Source organism: Eucyclogobius newberryi, unplaced genomic scaffold (assembly GCF_026437365.1).
Source record: "Eucyclogobius newberryi isolate DKJ021-1_F unplaced genomic scaffold, fEucNew1.0.hap1 SCAF_6, whole genome shotgun sequence".
Classification (NCBI taxonomy): domain Eukaryota; kingdom Metazoa; phylum Chordata; class Actinopteri; order Gobiiformes; family Gobiidae; genus Eucyclogobius; species Eucyclogobius newberryi.
In genome coordinates this window covers 32,222,052-32,247,830 of record NW_027316278.1, presented here as the reverse complement: position 1 = coordinate 32,247,830, position 25,779 = coordinate 32,222,052, and the positions used below count along the sequence as shown (strand labels likewise).

Here is a 25,779-nt window from a genome sequence, read left to right as displayed (position 1 = left end):
ACTGAAACCGCACAAAGACCGATAAACAATATCTGAAAGGCTTGATATCACACATGTAAAGGCCGGTTAGCCAATAAGAGATCAGATGTAAAGAATATCCATATTTGGGTAGGATGAGGACCGAAAAGCCCTCCTCTCTAAACTGGAGAACTTACAGAAATGAGATCATAAGAAAACACAGCTGTATACGAGGCATCTCAAGGCCTCGCAGCCAATGGAGACATCTCTCATTCGGTAGTTAATCAGATGTGGGCCCCTTACATTCCGTGGAATAGACATTTTGGTAGAAACACATATATTCCTAAAAGCCAGTCTCAGAATGAGGCCTAACCTTGCATGGACCTAGTTTTAATACACTTCACAGGTCATTTTGTCACGTGTAAAGCACCGCTCGTCGTTTCCTTCCCCCACATGCACAGGTCCAGTCTATTTGTGTCATATACTGTCCCATTTCCCACTCTCTGGTCTGGTCAGAGTGTGCTTCGACGTGCTGCAGGAGGTCCCAGGGCTGGAAGCTGATCTGGGACCTGCTTTGGCTCCTGCAAGACGTCCCAAGTCCATGGGAGGTGTGGGTCTGTAAAAGGAAACAAGTATATTTTTCCAAACATCCGAAGCAGTTTTTATGAACCCATGGCAGACATTGAGACGTAATGAATGAATTAATAAAGAAATAAATACAAATATTCCTCACGATGGACCGTAGTTGGTGTGACACTGACCGACTGTGAACACCAACATTGAAGGTTTAAAGAGTATTTTAATGACGTCTTATCCCAGAAACGTTGTGAAACTCTTACAGTTACCTCATCTTATCTTACATTGCAAGGCCACGAAGTCCATTTATCTCATTTCAACATATAACTGATACAACTATTTGGGTAATCATATGTATTTGTAATGAATTATCATATATCTACATGCATTTGACTTGCTTTTGTATTAATAAAGCTTGTATTACAATACATTTGGCAGGTTTGATAACAGAGACAGCATTGTACCCATGATTATTGCACCATAAATGTGTGTGATTTTTAATATGCGGTTTTGCAATTTGTAACATTTTTGCTTTGAATCAGCAACTTCCCCGACAGGATCTGACTCTCTCACATTCTGCATATCAGCTCTTTTCTTACCACAAAGACAGTTGTGTTGGGACATCCATGCAGCCGTTTCATGTTTATTACTTTAACTCGGCACAAGTTCAGTCATTTGGCACAAACATTATGTACTCCACAATCTTCAGAGTCCCATGTGACTACTGGCTGTGTGGTTTGTGCGTGTACTTTGTGTGTACTCTGTGTGTACTCTCTCTGTACTCTGTGTGTACTCTGTGTGTACTCTGTGTGTACTTTGTGTGTACTCTGTGCGTACTCTCTCTGTAATCTGTGTGTTCTATGTGTGTGCTCTCTCTTTACTATGTGTGTACTTTGTGTGTACTCTGTGCGTACTCTCTCTGTAATCTGTGTGTACTCTGTGTGTGCTCTCTCTTTACTCTGTGTGTTCTCTGTGTGTACTCTCTCTGTACTCTGTGTGTACTCTGTGTGTACTCTCTGTAATCTGTGTGTACTCTGTGTGTGCTCTCTCTTTACTCTGTGTGTTCTCTGTGTGTACTCTGTGTGTATTCTCTCTGTAATCTGTGTGTACTTTGTGTGTACTCTGTGTGTACTCACTCTGTACTCTGTGTGTTCTCTGTGTGTACTCTCTCTGTACTCTGTGTGTACTCTGTGTGTACTCTCTGTAATCTGTGTGTACTCTGTGTGTGCTCTCTCTTTACTATGTGTGTACTTTGTGTGTAATCTGTGTGTACTCTGTGTATACTCTGTGTGTACTCTGTGTGTACTCTGTGTGTGCTCTCTCTTTACTATGTGTGTACTCTGTGTGTACTTTGTGTGTAATCTGTATGTACTCTGTGTACTCTGTGTGTACTTTGTGTGTACTCTGTCCGTACTCTCTCTGTAATCTGTGAGTACTCTGTGTGTGCTCTCTCTTTACTATGTGTGTACTCTGTGTGTGCTCTCTCTTTACTATGTGTGTACTCTGTGTGTACTCTGTGTGTACTCTGTGTGTACTCTGTGTGTACTCTGTGTGTACTCCAGTTTCCCCCTCCGGAAGCATTTTACTTCTTCAGCTACTTTAGGATGTCCTGACCAAGAAAAATAAATGCCAAAAAAGACTTTTAATATTTCCTTAATCTTCATTAAACCTGTAAACTTAAAAGAAACAGTTGATTTTGTATTCTTGTATATTTTTTTTGAAGCAGAGATAAGATGAAGGAGTTATTCATATTCACCCATATTCCGCCCCGCCCACTTTTATGTCCCGCTGAGGTTAAAAAAGAAATGGAGAAGTGTCACCAAAAACTACAATATTATATAAAGTAAAATGTTCATCAGAGTTCATGTGCACTTAGACATTCTGTGGGTGAAAAATCACAACAAGGGCAGCGCTCGTGGCAACTTCCTAAATAAGCAGAATATGCCACAAATGCTGAATCGGCACTTGTGCAATGTCCAAACCACTGGCTGTTGTTTCCGCACAATACATCAAATACATCGCCCCGTTTCAATTGCATCATGCATTTTAAAGTACAATCTGACTCCCCTGTACTTGACAATACATGAGTTATTTACTTGTTTACGTGTGCAGTCATTGTGGTGTTATTATTTGAAACAGACATCGTTTGATCCTGTTCAGTTTTGATCTCGTTGTAATTTCTCCAAATGACTTTCACCCCAGGGACATATTTCACAATACATTAGATCCGGGCTCTTCGACATGGAGTTTGACTACGTTTAAAGATACACATTATGCTTTTATCTGCTTATAATCCATGACACGGTATTGCATTTTTTGGAACATTTGAACTCGTTATATTTGTCCAAAACAACTTAATATCAGTAACAAGTCCACTTGTGTTCCAGAAGAGAACTGCAGAGCCATCTGTAAATATTGTGTACATACTGAGGCCAAGTTTTTTTGGGTTGTACAAGTAAATTCTTAATTCATGAATGCCTTATTTGATTTGATATACTTTGCAATAATTATTAATATTCATTGTTGTTTCACAAGCGAGGACCACGACCCCAGCGACGATGCAAAGTATCTATTACCATGTGACATGAACGACACAAATGTATCAGAGGTGGATGTCGTTTTGGGGCTTCTGGTGACGAGGCCTGTGGGGCCTTGATACCCCCATTTACGAGGTACAAAAGAAGAATGACAATGATTAAAAAGAGGGTGGGAGGGAGGGGCACGACATCATGAACACAGGTGTATGTGTTCTGGATGCTTAAATAGTGTAGCCGCAGGAAGGGGCGTGAAAGGGGCGTGAAAGGGGCGTGGTCCTGCTCCCAAACTTACGATAACAGACTTATCTTCATATGTTGAACGCTGAAACAAGTTCCTGTGTTGTGAAATGTGTTCCCTGACTATGGCAATAAACCTTTTTTGGATTCTGATTTCCCCTGTAACAGTAACTGCGCCCCCTATGGATGGATAGATGCATTCCATGATTTTACAACACTGAGGCTGCAAAGTCATATTCACTCATCAAACCAGAATAAAATAATAAAAAATGTACGTACAGAGCATCAAGCTTGTACCAGGAAGGTCAAGGGCAATGGTGTTTTGAATGCAAGGGACTGAACATTATTCAGACGTGCAAAAATCACTCTTCAAACTCAATTTTGCAGGTTTTAAATGCATTTAAATTCTGTTCCCATGAATCCCAACAGCCAGGCCCGTGTGGACACAAAGTGGGTTGCGTGCAGAGCTCAGGGCCCGGGTCTTCCTCTTTTTCAGCAGAGGAAGAGGTGGAGATACAGTTCAGGATTTCTTTCCGGGGACATGTGACAGGCAAAAAGGAAGTAAAACCAAATCTACAATTCTCAACCGCTTCTGTTCTCTGACACCCTGGAATGAGGAAAGAGGTGAGCCAAATCGCTCCAGCTGTAAGTACCGTGTGTCTGAGAGGTCGATTCCAAATATAAATGCTGATGTTTGCTTCCTAACAGGCTTAAATGGCGAAAAACATGCACTTATTTGGAGCTGGACAACAACAACTGCTCTGGTTCATAAGTGAGTCATTTATCAAAGCGATGTGGCTGAAATATGACTAAATAACCAAAATATGTGGAATAACTGTTGTGTTTTTTGTGTGTTTTTTTGTAGTTTTGCTGAGTTTGCCGCTGTGTACAGGTAAAGGCTCATTTCATTACAATTCCACTACATCCAAGTTTTAGTGAAAATTGTCAAAAGTACACAAATTTGGGAGATAAATCTGAAAAAATTAAAAGAATCATGTTGTTTTAGTCCATTTTGTTGTCACATTAAATATGAAAATAATTTACAGATGGAATTTTGGATCTTTTTAGTATTTTAATAAACAAGATCTTATGGAAAATCGGTGTGAAAACTTAAATATCACCTGTTTGGAGTCTTTAATGAAAATCGGCAAATCCTTCTGTACAATATGTCAAATACGTGTTAGTAAGATTGTTAAGTGTGGAGAATAGGTGCAACTTTAAGAGAGAAACATTTGCCCCTGAAGTTTACGTGTTATGGAGTTGATAAAATGAAATACTCAAACATCTTTCTTTATCTGCAAATTAGACAGTGTTGTTGTTTCCATGTGAACGTTTATAGGCCAGAGAGCAAACTGACCAAAATGTTTGATCTCTAAAAATAAAATAAAATATAGCCGCAAGCGGCAATGATCGGCCCTCGCCACGCCGCCGCCGCCACGCCGCAAGAGGAGGGGGCGCTAACGCGCCCCAATTGTCCTTTTATTACGCCTACAGTGTCAGTCAAATTTGCTGCGCCGCCGCACAGAGACCGTAGCACTTAGAATATAAATATGGATAACTTTTGATGCCCCGCTTGTGTAGATGATATTTCCCAAAGTAAAGCTTGATCGGGCTATTGCCCAGGGAGGAGTTTGTTAAAGTGTGAAGCATGAATTTGAACATTTCAAAGATTTGGCGTTTTCCCATTTGTGACAGTATATTTGCAGCTCCACAGCACAGAGACCGTACCACTTGAAATCAAAATATGACTGACTTTTGATGCCCCGCTTGTGTAGATGATTTTCCCCAAATATGAACTTGATCGAGCTATCGCCCTAGGAGGAGTTTGTTAAAGTGTGAAGCGTAAAAATGTGGTCATTTTAGAGATTTCGCTGTTTTCCCATTTCTGACATATATTTGCGGGTCCGCCACACAGAGACCGTAGCACTTAGAATCAAAATATGGATAAGTTTTGATGCCCCGCTTGTGTAGATGATTTTCTCCAAATATGAACTTGATCGGACAATCGCCCTAGGAGGAGTTTGTTAAAGTGTGAAGCGTAAAAATGTGGTGATTTGAGCGATTCTACGATTTTCCCATAAGGATAACATGGGATGTTTCTGTCATCGCTACGGTTACGCCGTACAAAATATGACTTTGGCTCTCATACTTTTATGATTTGGATGGCAAATTAGAATTTTGTTCAAAATATCATGTCATTTGGAAAAACTCTATTGTTTATAGGCCACTCTGAAGGCCAAATAGTCAGAATTCTGGGAAACGTTTGCGGCTCCGTCGCACAGAGACCGTAAAATCTATCCTTAAAATTTGGATAACTTTAGATGCCCCACTTGTCTAGAGGACGTACACCGATTTTGAGGTCGGTGGGCAAAACGCACTAGGAGGAGTTCGTTAAAGTGTGAAACAGAAAAATGTGGATATTCGAGAGATTTAGCGGTTTTCCCATAGGGATAACATGGGAGGTTTATGTCATCGCTACGACTACGCCGTAAAAATTAAGGCATTTGTCTGATTGGCTTTTTTGATCGGGACGCCAAAATAGAATTTTGGGTAAAGTTTAGAAAATTTTAGTAAAACTAATTTTTGACCTTCAATGTTAATTTAAAGGTCACTCTGTAGGGGGCGCTATCGCGCCCATTTCAATTTTGTCATCATAAACTGGTCCAAACTAGAAAGTTGAACAACTGATTCAAATTTGGTCCTAATCGGACTTGTTTTGATCAAATGGGAACAATTTTTAGATCTGCAATATCCCAAAATAAGTTGTCCAACTTTGCGGCTGCGCCGCACACAGACCGTAAAAGGTATCTCAAAAAATTGGATAACTTTAGATGCCCCACTTGTCCAGAGGACGTACACCGATTTTGAAGTTGTTGGGCAAAACGCCCTAGGAGGAGTTCGTCAAAGTTTGACGTGAACAAAATGGCTAACACAGCGTGTTTTCATTTTCAAAGGAAGATGGCGGCCATAGGGTAAGTCTGGGGGCGTGGCCACAATAATATTTGTTTTTTGTCCTCACAAGAGGAATGCGTGTTCCGAATTTCGTAGCTCTACGACAAAGTTGACCTCGGGGCGTCTCCCATAGGCGCAATGTATTTTGACTTTTGTCGGTGGCGCTGTCGCGCCATTTTTTTAGGAAAAAAAAAATGGCCCAGAAAAAACAAAATTTTTCGCCGATTCTGAATTTTGGGCAAAGTTTGGTAAGTTTTTGAGCATGTTCAGGGGGTCAAATTAGAGTTCAAAGCGATGAAGAACAAGAAAATAATAGTAAATATAGCCGCAAGCGGCAATGATCGGCCCTCGCCACGCCGCCGCCACACCGCCGCCACGCCGCAAGAGGAGGGGGCGCTAACGCGCCCCAATTGTCCTTTTATCACGCCTACTGCTGAATCTGTGACGCTGTCACATGTTCTCCCCTTTGTTTTACCATCAAAAAGCAATTTTATTTTGAATTCTTGAATGAAAATGTGGATAACTTTTGATGGTCCTGAAGATGAGTCTCACCAAATTTCAGGTTAATAGGGCTGACGCCCTGGGAGGAGTTTGTGAAAGTCTAAAGTGTAAACATGTTCTGGCCCCATTGGAATAACATGGGAGGTTTCGGTCATCGTTACGGCAACGCCATAACAATTATGACATGGGTCTCATTGACTTTTTTGATGGGGATGCTAAAATTGAGTTGTGTGTCAAATTTCATATAATTTCGCAAAACTAAACATTTAACCTCCATATAAAATCTGTAGGGGGCGCTGTGGCGCCAAATGAATTTATTTCACTTCAAGTAGGTTTAGGGCAAAGAGTTTAACAACTGATTCTAATTTGACGCAATTCGGACTTTATCTGCGCAAACGGCAGAAATTTTAAATATGGGAGATTTCTGAAATTTTAGTTACAGTTTGCGGCTTCGCCGCACAGAGACCGTGAGAGGTATCAATGTAATTTGGATAACTTTTGATGTCCCACTCCTCAGTAGCATTTTCACCAAATTTCAGCTTTTTAGGGCCAACGCCCTGGGAGGAGTTCGTAAAAGTACGACGTTTGGAAAGACTCCGAAGTCATGTTTAGCCATTTTTGAAGCAATATGGCCGACATTTGGTTCGGGGGACGGCGTTGCCGTAATAATATTTTTTACTTCTCTTGTCACCATCTACCTCTGCGCCAAATTTCATGATTCTACGATCAGATTTTTTTTGGGTCATTTCCCATCTCTCAATGCATTTTTGGTACATTTGGTGGCGCTGACGCGCCAATTTTTTTTATTTTAGAAAAGGGAAATAGCCAGAATGTAGAGAGGCACGATTTTTAGAGGTGTGCAAATTTTTGTGACTTTTCGTCAATGTTCACTGGGTGAAAAATAGGGGGGTTGGTCCCGAGAAGAAGAAGAAGAAGAAGAAAGAAAGAAAGAAAGAAAGAATAATATTCCGATGCGAAAACAATGTTTCCCATTTTTCAAATATCATAAACTATACATTTTCGGAAAGCGCTCGCGCTTTCCTACCTCATGGTGTGGGTCCCTGGTCACTGACGGGTACTTTCGATAATTTTGAGTGGGCTCCGCCCACTTTGTGTTTTTGGCCCTCTATACAGTAATAATGTTCAATTTTTGCATTACATGCTTATATGCACGGAACATGCAAGAGATGGGGAACGTATTCGTGAGCTACTTAGCGCAAATGAGTGCTTTATATGGGGATGACGACCGCTTCGCGGTCGTCATCCCAATGTAAAGTGCTCGTTTAGTGCGAACTTTTGCACGGGCTTCGCCCGTTTACAACGGTAATGTTCCATTTTCCTACAACTAATTAGTATGCACGGGGCGTGCATGAGTGGAGGAGTGCGTTAGTGAGTGTTTGGAAGTGGGCGAGCGCTTCGCGCTCGATTTCGTGCGCACTACGTGCGCACTTTCGCAGCCGTGCTTCGCACGGCCTTACGAGATTAATAGGCCTCTCGCCAGCTTGTGGCGCTCGGGCCTAATAAATGAAATAAATAAAAATAAATAATAATAATAATACATTTAAAATAAATAAATCAAATTAAATCACATCAAATAAATACCTGGCATTTATATAGGCTGGCATTTTTGAGGTGCATTGAGGACTTTGCTCATAGAATAAGTTAATGTAAAAATACAGAAGAATCTCTAGAAAATCTGACCTTTATGAAAAGTGTGGTAGGTTGGGAGGTTGATTTCACCAAAAATGACCGATTGCACTCTACGAGAGAATTATTTCTGGGCCATAGCTGCCACTTCGAACATCGAAAAAATAAATCTGTCTGTACATTTATTGATTTGTTGATTAATTCTTGTGTTTTAGACTGTGACGAAGTGCGGCTCTCGCCCTCTAAGTGCTCAGGCCGAGTGGAGGTGTTCCATGACGGTCGCTGGGGCACAGTGTGTAACGATCACTGGAGCACGGTTAGCTCTCAGGTTCTGTGCCGGCAGCTGGGATGTGGACCTGCGATTACCACCAAACAAGTAGATTCTCTCCCTCCAAGCGGACCCATCTGGTTGGACGATGTGCAGTGCAACGGCGAGGAATCCTCAATCCTCTCATGTAAACACAGTGCCTTCGGGGACCACAACTGTGACCACTCAGAGGACATCCAAGTTAGTTGTTCAGGTAAGATAATGTGCTTAGCAGTTTGGTCACAATTTAATTCATATCTAAATATAAATATACTGTTTGTCAATGGGATTATGGTAAACACTCCTTCAAATAACAATATGGGTAAAAAAGTGCACAACTTCGTCATTCATATGTCTATCAACCAATTAAAAGTGGCTAATACACCAACGTTTTTCTCCAGAGATTGTTTTTGGACCAAAAATAATCACTTTATGGTCATTAGTTACTACATGGACTGTTGAGTTCTATGGGGCTTTTCTTCCTGTATCAAAAATACAAAACTGAACTCTTTTTGTAATATGTGCTGTATGTGTTGATTATAAGCTGTTTAAAGCAGTCTAAAACTATCGCTAATTTTACTAAAAACCGTCTGATCATCCTAATTATTCACCGCAATAAGTTTATAAGTGCTTTTCACGACTTTCAGAAACCAAAGTCAAGTTTGCAGTCACGGTATAGCTAGCAAACATTAACATATCACAAGTCCTGTTTCTTGGAAAATAAATGTGTTATAATTAAATGCAGACAGCGAACAGCGATCTCATTTTGACCGTAAGAGCTGTTTTTTTATAATATGTACGGGAGCAAAAGAGATTTTACTCTTGTACATTAAGCACTGGGTACAGCCCCTTTAGCAAAGTAAATTACCCAGGGTGCATGGCGTGACATCCAATATTTCTGAGCCACACGAGAGTCCCAAAAAATGTGGTAATCGGTAATTGTAATCTTACACTTCTTATTTTTCCAATTTATTGTTTGCACATATAGTTGAATGACTGCCCTGATTATGAATGCAGTTATATCATATAGATATTATTCCCCTTGACGGTTCCAAATTGAACACCTTGTTATGATGTTCATTGCTTAGTTTAATTTCCTGGTTCTAATAACTCCTTATTTGTTAATACCTATAAAAGTCCTGTCTCTCCAAGCCAAAGGATTCTTTCAACATATCAAAGCTTTTCATGTGGTTTTCCTTTATGATCTGATAGAAAACCTTTATACCTTTTTGTTATCCAGACTTTAAATCTCCAAAACGAGCTGTTGGGTGTAAAACTTTCTGATGTCTCGACGGTGTTCCTTCTATAGATGCTTTGAGACTGACTAACGGCACAAACCGCTGCTCCGGCACTCTGGAAGTGTACAGCAACGGTGAATGGGGTGCGCTCTGTAACAAGAACTTGGCTCCAGATCTAGCAACAATGGTGTGTGAAGGACTTGATTGTGGAAGACCCAAAAATACAGATGCTACAATGAGGGAATACATGGGATACACGAGCAGTTGTGCTGGAAATGCAACGTCAGTTTCAGCGTGCGGCTTTACGAAAAGCAGTGACTTGTGCCATGGAATTGCTCTTTCCTGTGAAGGTAAGATAATCTTGGGGGGGAAATGGTGAGACACTGGTGGTGACGGTTCTGTAAATTGAGCGGATATGGGGAGTGGGAGGGTTGCGACACATGGCTAAAACCAAACAGAATAGGTTGATGTCATCATTTCAGATGTTGGGCAAGGGCCTCTATAACTCTGTGAGACATTCACTGGTTTTGAAAGAAATATCCAAACTACCGTCCTAAAAGAAACGTCCAAAAAAGATTAGCCTTCTTCTTATTGTCTCCCCAAACCCAATTAGATCTTTTGAGTTGAATAATGGCACCACTTTCCGAGGCTATTGTAAAAAATAACCTCAGAAAAGAGTGGGTATATTTAGACGTCGAACTGGTCGAAAAATCTGCAACCTGACAGTTAAACGGCGAATCCCACCATATAATTAAGACCTATCGCCAACTCAGTTTTAAACAATGGCGATACAAGAGCAATACTACAGGTTTGTGGACCAATCACTATCAAATAATGATACGGTTCAACGTTTGTGGTTTTTTTTTGTGGTAATTTCTTTCAAACGCAGTAAATCTTTCCTAGAGTTGCATGGATCCCGACCCACCATCAAATTCTAAGACATAAAAACACAGGCTAATGAGAGTGAATAACCATTGTTTGATTAATTTTACTCATAATCAAATTGGGCTTGAGTACAGTGGTAAAAATAACGCAGACATAAATATTTAAACATATTAAGTCATGAGTCAAGAGTTAAATTCTCAAATATATCGCCCTAAAAGGCTTGGATCTAGTGCCACCCTTGGGCCATCCCAGCGAAAAAAGTTTGAATACGCCCCTGCTTGTTGTCCACAAAAGTAGAAACATCTTTACCAGCATTGTCTAAAGGGAAGAAGAAGAATACTGCATCAACCTAAATGTTCACACGCTTCTCTGATTCCTCTACCAACAAGGAATAACTCATCCAAACTCACTAATTTGCCCGACAATTGAGACAAACCGTTTTCTCTTTGCAGGTTTCAGAGGGATAAGGCTGGTGAATGGTACTGATCGTTGTTCTGGCCGAGTGGAGGTGTATTTTCACAGACAGTGGGGGACAATTTGTGATGACGACTGGGACATAAGAGATGCCCAGGTGGCGTGTCGGGCCCTGGACTGCGGAGTGGCTCTGAAGACAGTGCCCCAGTCAATTTACGGCGAAGGTACAGGGGCCATTTGGTTGGACAACGTGGAGTGTGCCGGGAACGAATCAGACCTGGTGAACTGTGGACACAATAACATAGGAGATCACAACTGCGGCCATGGTGAAGATGCTGGTGTCATCTGTTCACGTAAGTAAGGCTCTTTGTGTGTCAGGATGCTTTGCTTAATCGATAATCGTGATCGTACACGTCCCTTTAGCGTTGTAAGAACTTATTATAGAAGCAAAAATAAGTAGCTTCTATTCAATCTGTACTCTAAAAAGTAATTATAAATGTGCTTTTTATCTGGCTGTTTAAGTCACATTTACTTTACTTTATTGACTGTTTGTTTTAATAAAGCATCCAAATAGTGAACAATAAGACAATAATGAATCACAGATTTCGTTGTTGTTTGGTCATTGTCATTTCAATTCAATTCAATTTATTTTTGTAACGCACAAAATCACAACAGCAGTTGTCTCGGAGGGCGACAGTAAAAAACAGATTTAAAAATGTCCATAGGGGCTTGGTAATGTCCCAGAGTCCCCTGTCCTTAGACCCTCCTTCTCAGCCAGGAAAAACTACAAAACCTCCTGGGGAAAAAAGTAGAAACCTGAAGGAGTTCCACAGTGAAGGAGAGATCCGACTCCCTCAGACGGACAGATGGACGTGAGGTAGACAGTGGAGCTGGAGCCACTCAGGAGGAGAACCAGTTCTTCAGGAGGAGAACCAGTTCTTCGCGGCAGATGAAGGACCATTCATATGTAGTAGAGACCGTTTCTCCGGGGACTCGAAGAGCATCTGGGTCCACAGGTCATTGATGAGCCTGTCCCACTCCCGACAGAGAAGTGGGAAAAAAAGAAGAAAAGGCAATGAACAGTTTGCAAGTGAAATTAAATATTGAATATTGTTTGACAGAATACGTATTAAGAAGCAGAGGATAGTACTCAAGCTGCCATACTTCCCCCAGCACAGTTGCTCCTAGGGCAGCGTAGCTGAAACTGTAGGTTTATATTTCTGTTCCTAACTACTCTGACCAGAAGCGATTTCAAAGAGGAACGTTTTAAGCCTGGACTTAAATGAAGAGACTGTGTCGGCCTCTTTAACATGGACACGAGCTGATTCCGTAACACAGGAGCTTGGGAGCTAAACGCTCTACCTCCTACTGTACTTTTGGGACTAAGATCAGTAATAATTGTGTCTTCAGTAAGTGTCACACAAACTTTTGATATTATCACATCCCAAGTGGTTTGTACCTTTTGTTAAAGGAAAAGGACAATGTTTAACTAAAAATCACATGGATCATTCACTGAAACAAGGACATTATTATTTTCTTTTATCAAACCAATTGGGGCAGATACAAGCACTCTCTCCTTAAAACATTACTGAATTGTATTTGGTTATGTGAAAAAGAAAAAGGATATATTCTGGTTGATGGACAAACTGTCCCATTGAGCTAATGCAATGCTAAAATCTTATATTCTTCCCTAGCTGACATCAGACTGATCAACGGCACAACTGGCTGCTCAGGCATCGTGGAGTTCACTGTTGACGGCCAGTGGTCGTCCGCTCGTAGATCCACCTGGGGAATGAACGAAGCTTCAGTCGTTTGCCGAATGATGGATTGTGGCGAGGTCTTGTCATTTTCAGGATCAAATTCTGCAAATGAACCTTCGAGAATTCATGATGTGAGCTGCAAGGGCACAGAGAGTTCTCTCAGAAAGTGCACACTAAAAGCATACAATCAGACCAGTTCGGCTAAATCTGAAGATGCAACTGTGGTTTGCACAGGTAAGTTGTGATAAAATGTGAATATATGAGTATATTTCTGTGATGTATTTTATCTGCATAATAGTGATATTTTATCTGCATCATTAGTCTAAGAGAAGAACGGGTGTGTGACAGCATTTGTTTGTGAAGGGGTCGTAAAGATGGGCCAAAGGATGTTGCCCCAGAGGGGGGGGGGGAGTTGCATCCCCCCTTGCAGGCTTTATCTCTACGGAAAAATACCAAGTGCCTTGATGTGAGGCTGACCAATGAGAAATGTGACCCGCCTATTCCAGAATATCTAATAAAACCAACCAGCATGGGAAAAAACGGTGTGAGACGCGGGGGTGAGACGCAGTAGGGTCAGCCAGGCTCCTTACAACGGCTTGGCTGACACAGTCCCCGCGTTTTCTCCCATGCATGCCACACAAATGTCTGATCTTTCTGTGTCGTTTCATATTCTAAGTTGAATTGTGTTCTCAATGTGTTAAGGAATAGCATCGGTGTATGTCTGATTCCATGACATTTTCTGGTCCTTCGAGCCGGATGACAAGCTGCCCTTCGCGGAGATTGACGGGTGAATCGGTGAAGTCTGTGCACAGCTGAAAGAAGTCCACTTTTCCCGTGGCCGCCCATCGCACCTCAGTCTCCGCGAGGAGAGCGCGTCGTTTCGAAGCAGCAGGAGAACACAGGCGACGAAGAAGGTCAGACAAAAATTTTGTGTGTGAAAAAGAGTTAGCCATAAAACGTTTTATGCATTAGTTTGATATTTACTGGAAAAATATTGTAGGCTTATGGACGAGATAAGTTTCTCACATAAGCAAGGCAGTTAGGTATTACTGAGGAAATACCCAGTTTAATATTACTGAGGAAATATTGTAGGCTTATGGACGAGATAAGTTTCTCACATAAGCAAGGCAGTTAGGTATTACTGAGGAAATACCCAGTTTAATATTACTGAGGAAATATGTGTGAATGTAAGCGCTGTGCACGAGCGAAGTAAGTAAGAGAGAAGTGTGAATGTGTGAATGAGGATTAATAAGTGATTAACTAACAAGTGTGAATCACAATTAATCATACAAGGGTCACAAGGCGTTATTCTGAGAGATCTAAAATTTGCAGTCACGGGTGAATCTTTAAACACCTAGCATTATCTCCGGTGGAAAATCAATAAGAAATTCTACTAGAAGCTTGAGATATGACGTGTCTGTAAAGCAAGTAGCATTTCTCTCAGACGACCGAGACCACATAATGCCAGAATTATCACCCCAAACTGTAAAAAGACAAAGGAAAAGTCATAAGAGGATTTTGGAGGGAGACTTCCGGTGTGCTCAGATGACGTGGCAGAGAGGGGGAGATAAGGGGGGTCAACAAGGCAGGAGAAAGGGAAGAAAGCAGTTCAGAGGACGCTATGAACTGATGAAATTAGGAATTAAACCCAGCTGGTTTTAAATTTTAGTATTTGAGAGCTCTGTAGAACAAATTTAAGGGTTTTGTTTGGATTGACAACAATCAATTATAAAGATTGTATTAAACTTGATAAGAGATGAAGATGAATTCAGATTTTTATAAATGGCCAATATTTTGGGGGAATGTGATCACAGACAGGACATTTCCTGTCCCCAACATAGAAGACAAAAGTTGTGTTTTTACGGTATTGTGTTTTTTGTGTGCACAGAACAAAGCTACGTTTTGTTTTGTTTTATTTTTGGACTTGACAAAATTATCTTTTGGACTTATTATGTAACCATAATGCATGACTAGATGAAAGCACAGGACGAAAAGACAGAAGTGTTTTTAAATTTAGAATCAAATGCAGGCACAGGCCTGTAAGTGATAATGTGGGCAAATGAGTGACTACTGATGTTTTTGGACATAGGAGTAGAATGAGTAGTAAGTAAAGTGATAGTAAAAGTTATATCAGTAACTTATTTATTTGTATTATCATGAGGAAACCTAGTATTGCATGTAGACGTAAGTGAGGGAATAAGTTAAATAGTGATGTCCGATGTCCTCCTTGGAAAGACATGAATGGGTCATTAACTAAAGACAAAAGGACACCAAGTCATAAAGATAGCCAGAGATAACAGGGGCTATTGACTGGCAAATAATCTGGAGGACTCAGGATGGAGCAGATGTTGTTATCTTTGCGTATCAACAGCAACACCTCAGGGGGGGTTGATTGATGGGTAATAGGAAAAGTTAAAATTAACAGGGAAAGAATTTGACATTCTAAAGTAAATACCTGAAAGATTGTGGAGATTCAATCAAGAATTGAATAGATTTAAATAAGACAATATCATCTAAATTTAGACGCTATAGAAGTTATGAAAACCAGTGATAACAGGAACTTAACATTACAGGACTCAGGACGGAGTCAGGACGGACCCGGGGGGAGGAGTGTAATGCAGAAGAATAAATTTTATGAGACCCGCAGATTACCTGAAGATAGTGAAAACTAAACAGGGGGATGGGTAATCAATGCATGAGTTTAGAAGCAGAATGACAGGGATATTTTAAAGATAACTAACTGGAATCCAAGGGGATGCAGCGTCTGATACTTATATCAGCAGCAAAGAGAAAGTAAAAGCAGGTTACAAGTGAGGGTAAGAGTAAGTGAAAAGAGAGAAAGAAAAAGCAGGTTTAGAAATTTGGAAATGGGTGTTTCCTCCGTTGCGAGAGGAAGACAGAGAGAGAGACAAGGGGAAAAAAGGGTTGATACAAAATGATGTGCCTTATAACCAAGGGGAAGGTTTAGGATCGTTTTGATTTGTTAATACACATATAGACTTGCTAGAACAAACTAATACACAATGTTTGTAAAGCACCACATGAGCAGGTGTGAGAGATTGAGTTTGAATCTCACCTGAAGCACATATAAAAGATTAGCACATATTACATTAGATGTGTGACTTTATGCAGGCCACACAAACAGAGGAGATGTGAAATTATTAATTATGTGAAGAATTCTAAGTTGTGAACTGACCCTTATGGCCAGCTCAACGGGGGAATTATTGAGATAATTATTATTGTTTGATGTATTTGAATCACACACACACACACACACACATACATACACACACACACATACATACGCGCGCACACGTGGAGACCAAACATTTAGAGTTTGAGACATTTAGAGTTTGAGACATTTAGAGTTTGAAACTTTTAGAGTTTGAAACATTTAGAGTTTGAAACATTTGGAGTTTGAAACAAATGGTGGTAAAACAGATTAGGGCAGTGTCGGATAACAGACACATAGACGGATTACAGACACACAGGGGGGGGCCCAGCGCCGTGGAAGGGGGGCTCAGCCAGGGATGTGACCACTGAACTATGAAAGGTCAAGAGGTGACATTGCGGAGTTGGAGTGACAGACGCAATTCCATCTCTTCCTTGATTACATCTTGGATTAGTGAACGTTGTAAACTATCTGGATTATTGAATTTTGTTTAAATGTAGAAGTTTGAGAAATGGGCAAGGCCATTTATCAAAAGGGGGGATGTACGTGTAAACAAATATTCCGAATCAATAATTACTAAAAAAAAAAAAATTGTAAACAAGAAAACTGTTTGAAATAGACTGAATTGTCGAAAAGACTTTGTTTATCACCGCCACAGAGAACGTGTTGGAGATGTGGTGTTTACAGAGACGGAGCCAGGTGGACGAGCAAAGTGGACGGAGCCACACCGTGTCGTCCTCACACCGACCATTGGAGGGACGAGAACATGGGTGCTCTCATGGGAAAGTGAGAGAAATGTCTGGACAACACAGCGGCAGATCCATAACATCGCAGACGCAGGACTTCGTTTGTAAGAGTTTTGTCCAGAGTCTACGGTAGAGTACTATACTCTGCTACGATGAACGAGAGCCAGAGGCTACGGTGCGCAGAGTACCATACTCTGTGGAAAAGGAATCAACAGTTATCATCATCACAAGTGATGACGATAATATGGGTGCTGAACACCTGTATTGTGCGCCGGACAATCGGGACAATCGGGACAATCGGGACAATCGGGACAATCGATCAACATACACAACTGTGTTTACCGGGAAATGAAACATACACAGACCTGGAATAGAGGGAAGAAAATAAGTGATCAACTTGAAAGGTTATGAAATGCATGATGTGAGGCTGACCAATGAGAAATGTGACCCGCCTATTCCAGAATATCTAATAAAACCAACCAGCATGGGAAAAAACGGTGTGAGACGCGGGGGTGAGACGCAGGAGGGTCAGCCAGGCTCCTTACAACGGCTTGGCTGACACAGTCCCCGCGTTTTCTCCCATGCATGCCACACAAATGTCTGATCTTTCTGTGTCGTTTCATATTCTAAGTTGAATTGTGTTCTCAATGTGTTAAGGAATAGCATCGGTGTATGTCTGATTCCATGACATAAGTCCTATAGGAAAACTGTTTGAGTGGGGAACAACAATGTTATTGTTAATAATGTTCAGCTCTGGAGTTGCTAACTTTTATAAAATATCAAAAAACATGTTTAGGGTCAAGTGAGGATTTGAATTGTAATGTTTCAATGTCTTTTGTAGGTAAAACTCTTTTGTCGGATGGGCCTAATCGCTGTGCTGGAAGAGTGGAGGTCTATCACAAAGGCCTGTGGGCGGATGTGTGCACCGAATCCTGGGACCTGAACGCTGCACAGGTGGTCTGTCAGCAGCTGAACTGTGGCCCCCCGCACAAAATTATCACCTCCTCAGGCCGAGCGGCTGCAAGTGTCTGGGTGAATCAAACCGACTGCGGTAGACATGAACTGACCTTATCATCATGCCCACTACAATTTACAAACCAGAGCTGTGCCAGCACCACGGTGGCTGGAGTCATATGTTCAGGTATGAAAACAGCGTCAGTTTAGATGTTTGTGATGCGTGTAATATGAAAACATGTTGGGGGATTTTATCATTAGTTATACACTAGACATTTATTTATTTCCACTCCACAATATTCAGTACCAGACAATTGAACCCCTCCAACATTTGCTCATAACACTCCTGAATTGATCTGTTTTTTTTTGAATGGCACAAACTATAATACCCTACAGTGTTGTTATCAACCAAAACTGGCATTTAAAATAAAAGCAATTTTGCTCCGCACACAAGAGATTTGCTCTGCAATATTGTGCTACAGCACCTCAAGCCTTGAATTGTGTTGATTTGGTCTGAAATGGTTGTATGTAGGCGGAGATGCATTACTGTTGTAAAAATTGCCTAGTAAGGGAAGCAAACAATATGAGCTATATTCTTGTCCCTGTCTGTCTGTGCTGAGGCAATCTCAAAAATAAGATAGAGATCTAGATGAGTGACAGGCATCTCTTACACAGAAAGAAAGTGCAACTAAACTGCACATAGGCTCGGAAAATGAAATAAAAAATACTAAAATACATGTCTGAAAATGGTAACTTAAAGGCTTTTGGTGTATGAATTATGTTGGCCTCTTGTCTTTGTTTAATGATGGCAGTGAAATGTATTGTTTGCTGTGTTGATGATGTCCTGTAGATAGTGGACACATACAAGTCTCACAGGCTGGACTAGCAATGATAATGATCAGCTATGCAGGCGCTGGTCTTTGCTAAGTTTAGCTTAGATTTAGGTTTAGGAACTGGCAACCCAAATGAGAGCCTCATGTGAGGCTCGTTCTGCTTTCTGATTGGAAAATTGTCTTGAGACCAAAACAGAAAGGCCTCAGGGCAGTGGAACAGACAGGTTAAGATGATGAGGAAAGGGAAATTTGTGATTATCTGAGACCAAAACCAAGGAGCAGTAGCAACAATAAGGTTAATACATCGCATGAAATGTTTTAATGATCTTGTAGAGGACAAATGTCCTTACAGGGACAATAAAGTGTACCATAACCTAGTCCTAGCTTCCAGGGATAGTTTGTCCATGCCATTACTGTGCGAACGGGACAAACAGTGACCAAAGATACGTTTTCCAAAGTATCCATGTGATCGTGAGAGGTAGATGGAGCTACAGAGCAATAACCTATGTCTCATTTTTTCAAATGATTTTTTGTAGATGGCTTGGTGGTACGGTTGGGCAATGGTCAAGATCGTTGTTCAGGACGTGTTGAGATCCGACACGGAGACCAGTGGGGGACAGTTTGCTCTTCGGCCTGGAACCAAAATAAGGCTAAACTGGTGTGTGACGTCCTGGAATGTGGACATGTTGTGAACGCTTCGACTGTGGGCCAGTTCCCTCCAGGGACCGGGACTGTGTATGACGCAAGTGATGCCTGTTTCACCAGTTTGAAGTCCATTCACCAGTGCTCACGCAACGGTTTTACAGCATCAACATGTGGACATGGCAAGGACACGGGCATTATCTGCGGAGGTAATTAGGCATTCAAAACTCTGCTGCATATTGATCTTTTTAGATATGTCTATGGTTCTGCTTTGCCTATGGGAGAATCAAGACATTTAGGGAGGATAGGTTTCTGGTTTCTAGAGCAGACTGTATTATAGGTGCAAAATTAACACAGATGTAAATTGTTAAACCAAACTAGCTATAAAACCTATGATTCATCACATTTGCAGAAAACATAGGCCCTACGTGTTTTTTCTTTCTTTCTGAGACCTAAAATGTATAAAAATGCAATCCACATTATTACCCATGTATGCGATATATACTGACTACTGTATCTTTACATACCTAATATTTACATGATATAAAATTCAAAGCCTACAAATGTAAAAAGAAAATATATACAGTACAGGCCTATATGAAATTCTTGAGAGGTCATTAATTGTGCGTATAAGATAGTGAGTTATCTTTGACTGACAGCAATCGAATGTGACAGAAGGTCAGAAACCGCTTTATTTATGAAGTCTAATTTCAGGTGATTCATCTATAAAACTTCTGAATGGCACGGACCGGTGTTCTGGCCGAGTGGAGATCCTTTATAACGCTCAGTGGGGAACAGTGTGCGATGACGAGTGGGACATCAGCGACGCCGAGGTGGTGTGCCGCTCTAAAGACTGTGGATCGCCATTGATGGCTGTATCAGGAGGATTTTTTGGTCAAGGTGCTGGAAAGATTTGGCTGGATAACCTTAACTGTTTGGGGAATGAGTCTTCACTTATACAATGTGAACACCCCACCATGGGTGACACTAACTGTGTACATGGAGAAGACGCTGGGGTTATCTGCTCACGTAAGTCACAATATTAGATCATTTTGGGGCCAGCTGGCAATTAATAAAGCCATTTTCTTTCATACCTTATTCATTCACTTGAAACTGGATCCGAAAATGTAAGGGATCACTAATACGTTTTCATCTTTAGCTCATCTCAGGATCGTCGATGGGCGAGACCAGTGCTCGGGCAGTGTGGAGTTCTACTATGACGGAGAGTGGTTACCTGCAGTGAACGTGAACTGGGGAATGAATGAGGCGGCCGTTGTTTGCAGAGAAATGAACTGTGGCGACGCAAATAGTGTTTCCGGATCATTCTCTCAAACGGAGGTGCAGAGGGGCTTTAGAGTCAGCTGCACTGGGAGGGAGAGCTCTCTCACCCAGTGTTCAGTAAGACCGTACTTGAGGACCAACAATGAGAAACTTAAATATGCCTCTGTCACATGTTCAGGTAAGATCTTAAATCATCCACTAATAATGGATGGAACATTTTATTATAAGGTTATATATATATATATATATATATATATATATATATATATATATATATATATATATATATATATATATATACAATGCAGCACAATGGACATGACCAAATAATTGACAATGCGTTTAAGTAAAAGGAAAAGTAAAAGTCTTTCTTGGTCCAATTTCATTTTTACATTATAGTTCCTACAGTCCAAATCTCACATGTTTCTGGTGAAAAGCAGCAAACCATACTTGGTCGTACGATTCGATTCTCTGAAATACAAAACAGAACCACATAATCACATTTTGAAAAGGCCAATTGTATTGAAAGACATTGTTAATGACCATATCCAATATGTGGTCCACTTGATTCCTCATTCAAATATATTTGAACAGGTATTGTGAAATTGGTTGATGGTCCGAATCGCTGTGCTGGAAGAGTGGAGATGTTTAAAAAGAAGTGGGGTAATGTATGTGGTCAATCTTGGGACATGAGTGATGCCCAAGTGGTCTGCCAGCAACTGAACTGTGGCAAGGCTTTCAAAATCACCACCAACACAAGCCCCTATGGCCTTGGGAGGGGCACGTTTATTGTGGAACACATTGAATGCAATGGAAGAGAGTCTCTCCTGGAGCAGTGCACCGTCACCCACGGAGGCAAAGAGTGCAACTCCTCTTCAGTAGCTACGGTCATCTGTTCAGGTATGAGCACTTGGTACATGATAATACACTGTTTAACCAATACATCCAGATTAAATAAATAAATAGTGGATCCATACCAGATCAAGAGCTTCATTGTGAGCAGTTAAGTCGCCAGCACCAGGGCCGCTGCAAGCCATTTGGGTGCCCTAAGCAAAAATGCTCTGTGGGCTATTTCATTTTATATATTGCTTGAATCAAAATCCAAAGGGGGTCTGGGATCATATAATTTCCTCTATTCTGGCGCATTTTTGATGTAATAAAATTAAACGTCATCCCCCACATTCCCTAAATGTACCTGCTCCGCCCCTGCTCCGCCCCTGCTCCGCCCCTGCTCCGCCCCTGAAGCCCTTCTCCTGGTCTTCTGCAAAACAGATCGAGGCTCTATAAACACTACAGTCTGCAAAATATTGATGCTGTTGCATTTATGAAAAAAATATTTTGACATTTGTAAGAAGCTGAACCATTTTGGCTTTGGGCAGAGCCACTCCAGCTTGAAGCATCACTTGTCTTGTTTCATTCATTCTTTTTCACAGTTTCTAATTGAAAATTAGGACGATTTTGCTCTTTGTGGTTCAAAGAATATGTATGTGGAGTTTGAACTGCTCCCAGCTGTCCCCCTGATCTGTCTGAGTACAGTGGAGGGGCTTGTACAGTGGAGCTGCACGTGCGCATCTCAAACTCACTTCGAGTGGCGACATTACTCGAGTACTAGAGTTAGTTTAAATGATAAACAACTAAAGACAAAGTAGGCCTACTATATATGTTCTGCGTTGAATTGTATAAGGAACAGTGCAGCTGCTGCTATTAGTCTTCTTCAGTCCATTCAGTCCAAACTGCCTGGACAGGCTGGTGCCCCTCGGAGCCCCCGGTGCCCTATGAACTGCGCCTTTTATGCGTAATGGGAGTGGCCGCACTGGATTGACAGGTGGCAGTTATGTCCTCCCTCAGACATTAGATTCATGAGCTTTCATAAAAGGGCCAAAAGGACAATCTCCCTGATACAAGCAGCAAAATGTATTTCCCCTGCCAGGTCTAATTGAAGTGGTTCTTTAATAAAAGTGTTTTTTCTGTCTATGAATAGACAGCATGAATATTCGGCTGGTGGACGGTTCTGACCAATGCAGTGGCAGGGTGGAGGTTCGTATGGGTAGTGGCTGGGGCACGATGTGTGGTGCAGACTGGAGCACTGAGAAGGCAGAGACTTTGTGTGAGCTGCTGGACTGTGGACAGGCGATCAACAGCAGCACAGTGTCTCGCAAAGCAACAGTCCCGGTGTCCGATCCTGCTCAAACATGTTTCAGCAACGTCCAGAGTCTAAAGCAGTGTCTCAACAACGGACTGCCCCGAGCTACATGTGCACAGGATGACGCCAGTGTGACATGTGCAGGTAAAACACACGTTACTCGTGCTTTTCTACACCTTAGTATTGGTTGTTGTTGTTTTTTTCACTTTAATGTGGGGGTAATGTTTTAAGTACATTCTGCTGAAGCATAGGAAAATAGGCTATTTCAATCTGACTAATGTGAAAGCCATTTATCAGAATCCAAACCAGCTAACAAAAATGTCTGATTAAACAAATGCTGCTTAAAGGTTCTTTTCTACATTCATTGATTCCGTCTGCTTTGCTCTGCAGCTCATATTCGCCTGATGGGAGGCCCAAATGCCTGCTCAGGTCGTGTGGAAGTTTTTCATAAAGGAGAGTGGGGAACTGTCTGCGATGATGATTGGGGGATGGAGGAAGCTCACGTGGTGTGCAAACAGATGGGCTGCGGCATCCCTGTTTCAGTCTCTACTGGCTCTTCCTTCGGCAGAGGCAAGGGGCAGATATGGCTCGACAACATGGAGTGTATCGGCGCAGAAACTGCACTCACCCAGTGCCCACACAGCGGCTTGGGGAATCACAACTGTGGCCATGAGGAAGACGCAGGGGTTACTTGTTTGGGTACTGTATCAGTGTCCTTTTTGTACTCTTCTCAAAAGCTAAATGTATGTGTTTTAATTGGCTGTCAAACTCCCTTTACTGTGTTTGCATTCTTCAGATACACTTCAAAAACCGAAACTTTTCATACGCCCTGGGGTGAGCTGGGGAGACACAGTGGACGTCACCTGTATAGCATCTGGCCAACAGACGGGTGGGACTTTCACATTGAGGAAAAACAATGACACTTTTAAGATGGAAAAAGTTACTACAAATGAAGCAGCTGTATTTACTTTGCTCAAAGTTAACCTCAGCCACAGCGGCTTCTACTACTGTGAATACAGAAAGAACATGACAACGAAAGCGATCTATTTTCCTAAAGGAGATGCTGTTGAACTCACAGTTACAGGTAATCTTTTGTTCATTTATTTACGTATTTATATATATTTAATTTATTTCTTTATTTATTTAGTTAGTTAGTTACAATAGTTACAATATTATATTTGACAAAACAGTGTGGGGTGCACTTGCTAGTTTTACTGCTGTATATTTTGTCATTTCTGATCATTATAATGTTATACCTGGAGCTGCATTTAGTAGCTTCATTCACGATACTTTGATAAGTCCTCTTTCCCCGAGCGTTAAAAAGACATCAAGCTCTGAGCTCTTCATCTGTAAAACATTTGTTCTGAACATCTACTGCAGCCAGTAGATGGAGCGCAAATCAATTCCCGGAAATCTTTACCTGAAGTCATTTTGCTTTTTATTCACAATTATGTTTCAGTTCTAAAACGGAGGATACCAAAGGAAAGATAGTCAAGAGCAAGTTTAAGTTTAAGGCCAATAACAATTCAAACAATGCATAATATTTGTCCTTTACGACATCGATATTATTGCTACAAGAATTGTGAGGTTCCAGGTGGTTCCCAGCCCTTTTTGAAATGTCGTTTGTGTCACAGTGAGACTGGAAAAGCCCAAAATCTCAGTGACATCGTTGAACCCAGTGATGATCCATGGTCAAAACAACATATCCATCAGCCGAGGTTACAGCTTCAACCTGACGTGTTCGATACATTCGTTGTTTCCCGGAGGTTTCTTTAATCTAACCAAGTCAAAGATGGAACAAAACAGAAAAACAAAACCTGCAGTATACCAGTCTGGCCAAGCCGTGGCGGTCTTCGAGATCCCCTCCGTGCAGTACTTGGACAAAGGGGAATACAGCTGCACTTTTGTTGTCAACATGTCCTCACGAATGTTTGAATCCTTTCCATCTGAAAGCATTCATGTCACTGTGGTCGGTGAGTTCTTTACGAAAGTTGTACTATTCAACGTTAAGTCCAAGTGTTTGATCATATTTGGTCATCTGATTTTGCCAGCAGCCAGTGCTTCTGCGTCTGTTGCTGTGGGCGTGGTGATTGCCCTGTTGCTGCTGGTGGGACTACTTCTTGTGGGGTATTTTGTATGGAGGAAGAAAAGATGGAGCACTGGTAAGTGACAGATGCAGAGTAAGATGAAAAATGTCATTGTTGTTGTTGTTGAATACTTTTGTAATGGTTTGTTTCAGACATTTCAGACAACATGGTTAGGTTTGTTAACAGACTTGGAGGAGCATTACAAAACATCGGAAGCAACGGCAGGTACGAGTTGTCGAATATATGTGGAGTTTTGTACTTTTTTCTGTGTGACATTTACCTAGAAAAGTCACATGGACGAAATAATAGTTTTGTTTTAGAGACAGATCAGTATGAAGCACCTCAGACGACTCAAGGGAAATAAGGCCACAATAATTCCTCAAAAATGCAATAATGATAACGTGCACATGATATTCTGAGCTTATCTCTCGATTGCTGGCCAGTTTCAAAATGTAACGTGGTTCTGGAGTGCACTGTCAGCAACATTTGAGCCCAGTGGGACCTCAGAGAATGTGCAGCTTTGAAGCATTTGAATGATATGCCAAAAGTAGTAAATAGCTTCCATATACCATACTGTATATCCTTACCTTGTTTTATCTCTTTCTCTCTGTCAGTGCCGGAGCCGCAGTGCCGCGCAGTTTCACAAATGTTAACGTGGACATGGATGGTATCGAAGACCCTCCAGGAATAGTCTTCCATGATCATGAGCCACTCGTGTATTCTAAATAATTCTTATATAATGTATTTACATCTATCGTCCCTCGTACTCACAAACCCTTTGGCACATATTTGTATGCTTGAATTCTCAGGGACGCGTGCACTTCCTTGGAACTGCGAAACGGGACATAAGTAGCGCTGCTTAATTACTTCTGGGTAAGATAAAGTACTTATGATTAGACGCAAACAGCG

At 41.4% G+C, this 25,779-nt stretch overlaps 1 protein-coding gene across 2 annotated transcripts; it reads left to right on the top strand.

The window, feature by feature from the left end:
* The first annotated feature begins 3,915 nt into the window (after positions 1–3,915).
* On the top strand, positions 3,916–25,631 carry LOC140346677 (scavenger receptor cysteine-rich type 1 protein M130-like). 2 transcript variants are annotated; one of them, XM_072432853.1, is made up of 19 exons: positions 3,916–3,932; positions 4,017–4,080; positions 4,174–4,200; positions 8,624–8,929; positions 10,025–10,303; positions 11,291–11,605; positions 12,947–13,246; positions 17,772–18,071; positions 19,254–19,568; positions 20,074–20,388; positions 20,519–20,818; positions 21,235–21,540; positions 22,622–22,927; positions 23,174–23,482; positions 23,580–23,867; positions 24,418–24,756; positions 24,838–24,945; positions 25,032–25,095; positions 25,485–25,631. In XM_072432853.1, the coding sequence occupies exons 2-19, from the start codon at positions 4,023–4,025 to the stop codon at positions 25,597–25,599; spliced, it is 4,350 nt and encodes a 1,449-aa protein (XP_072288954.1). In that variant the 5' UTR covers positions 3,916–3,932; positions 4,017–4,022; the 3' UTR covers positions 25,600–25,631. The 2 variants fall into 2 exon arrangements, with proteins under 2 accessions (XP_072288954.1, XP_072288953.1); XM_072432852.1 differs by having other exon boundaries at positions 24,835–24,945.
* Positions 25,632–25,779: the final 148 nt, after the last annotated feature.

Bases quoted from the DNA above. Each gene is read 5' to 3' on its own strand.
- LOC140346677 (XM_072432852.1), top strand. From the start codon at position 4,023: ATGGCGAAAAACATGCACTTATTTGGAGCTGGACAACAACAACTGCTC. The intron at 20,819-21,234 runs GTAAGATCTTAA...ATATTTGAACAG, and splicing joins TGCCTCTGTCACATGTTCAG to GTATTGTGAAATTGGTTGAT. The intron at 23,868-24,417 runs GTAATCTTTTGT...TTTGTGTCACAG, and splicing joins TGTTGAACTCACAGTTACAG to TGAGACTGGAAAAGCCCAAA.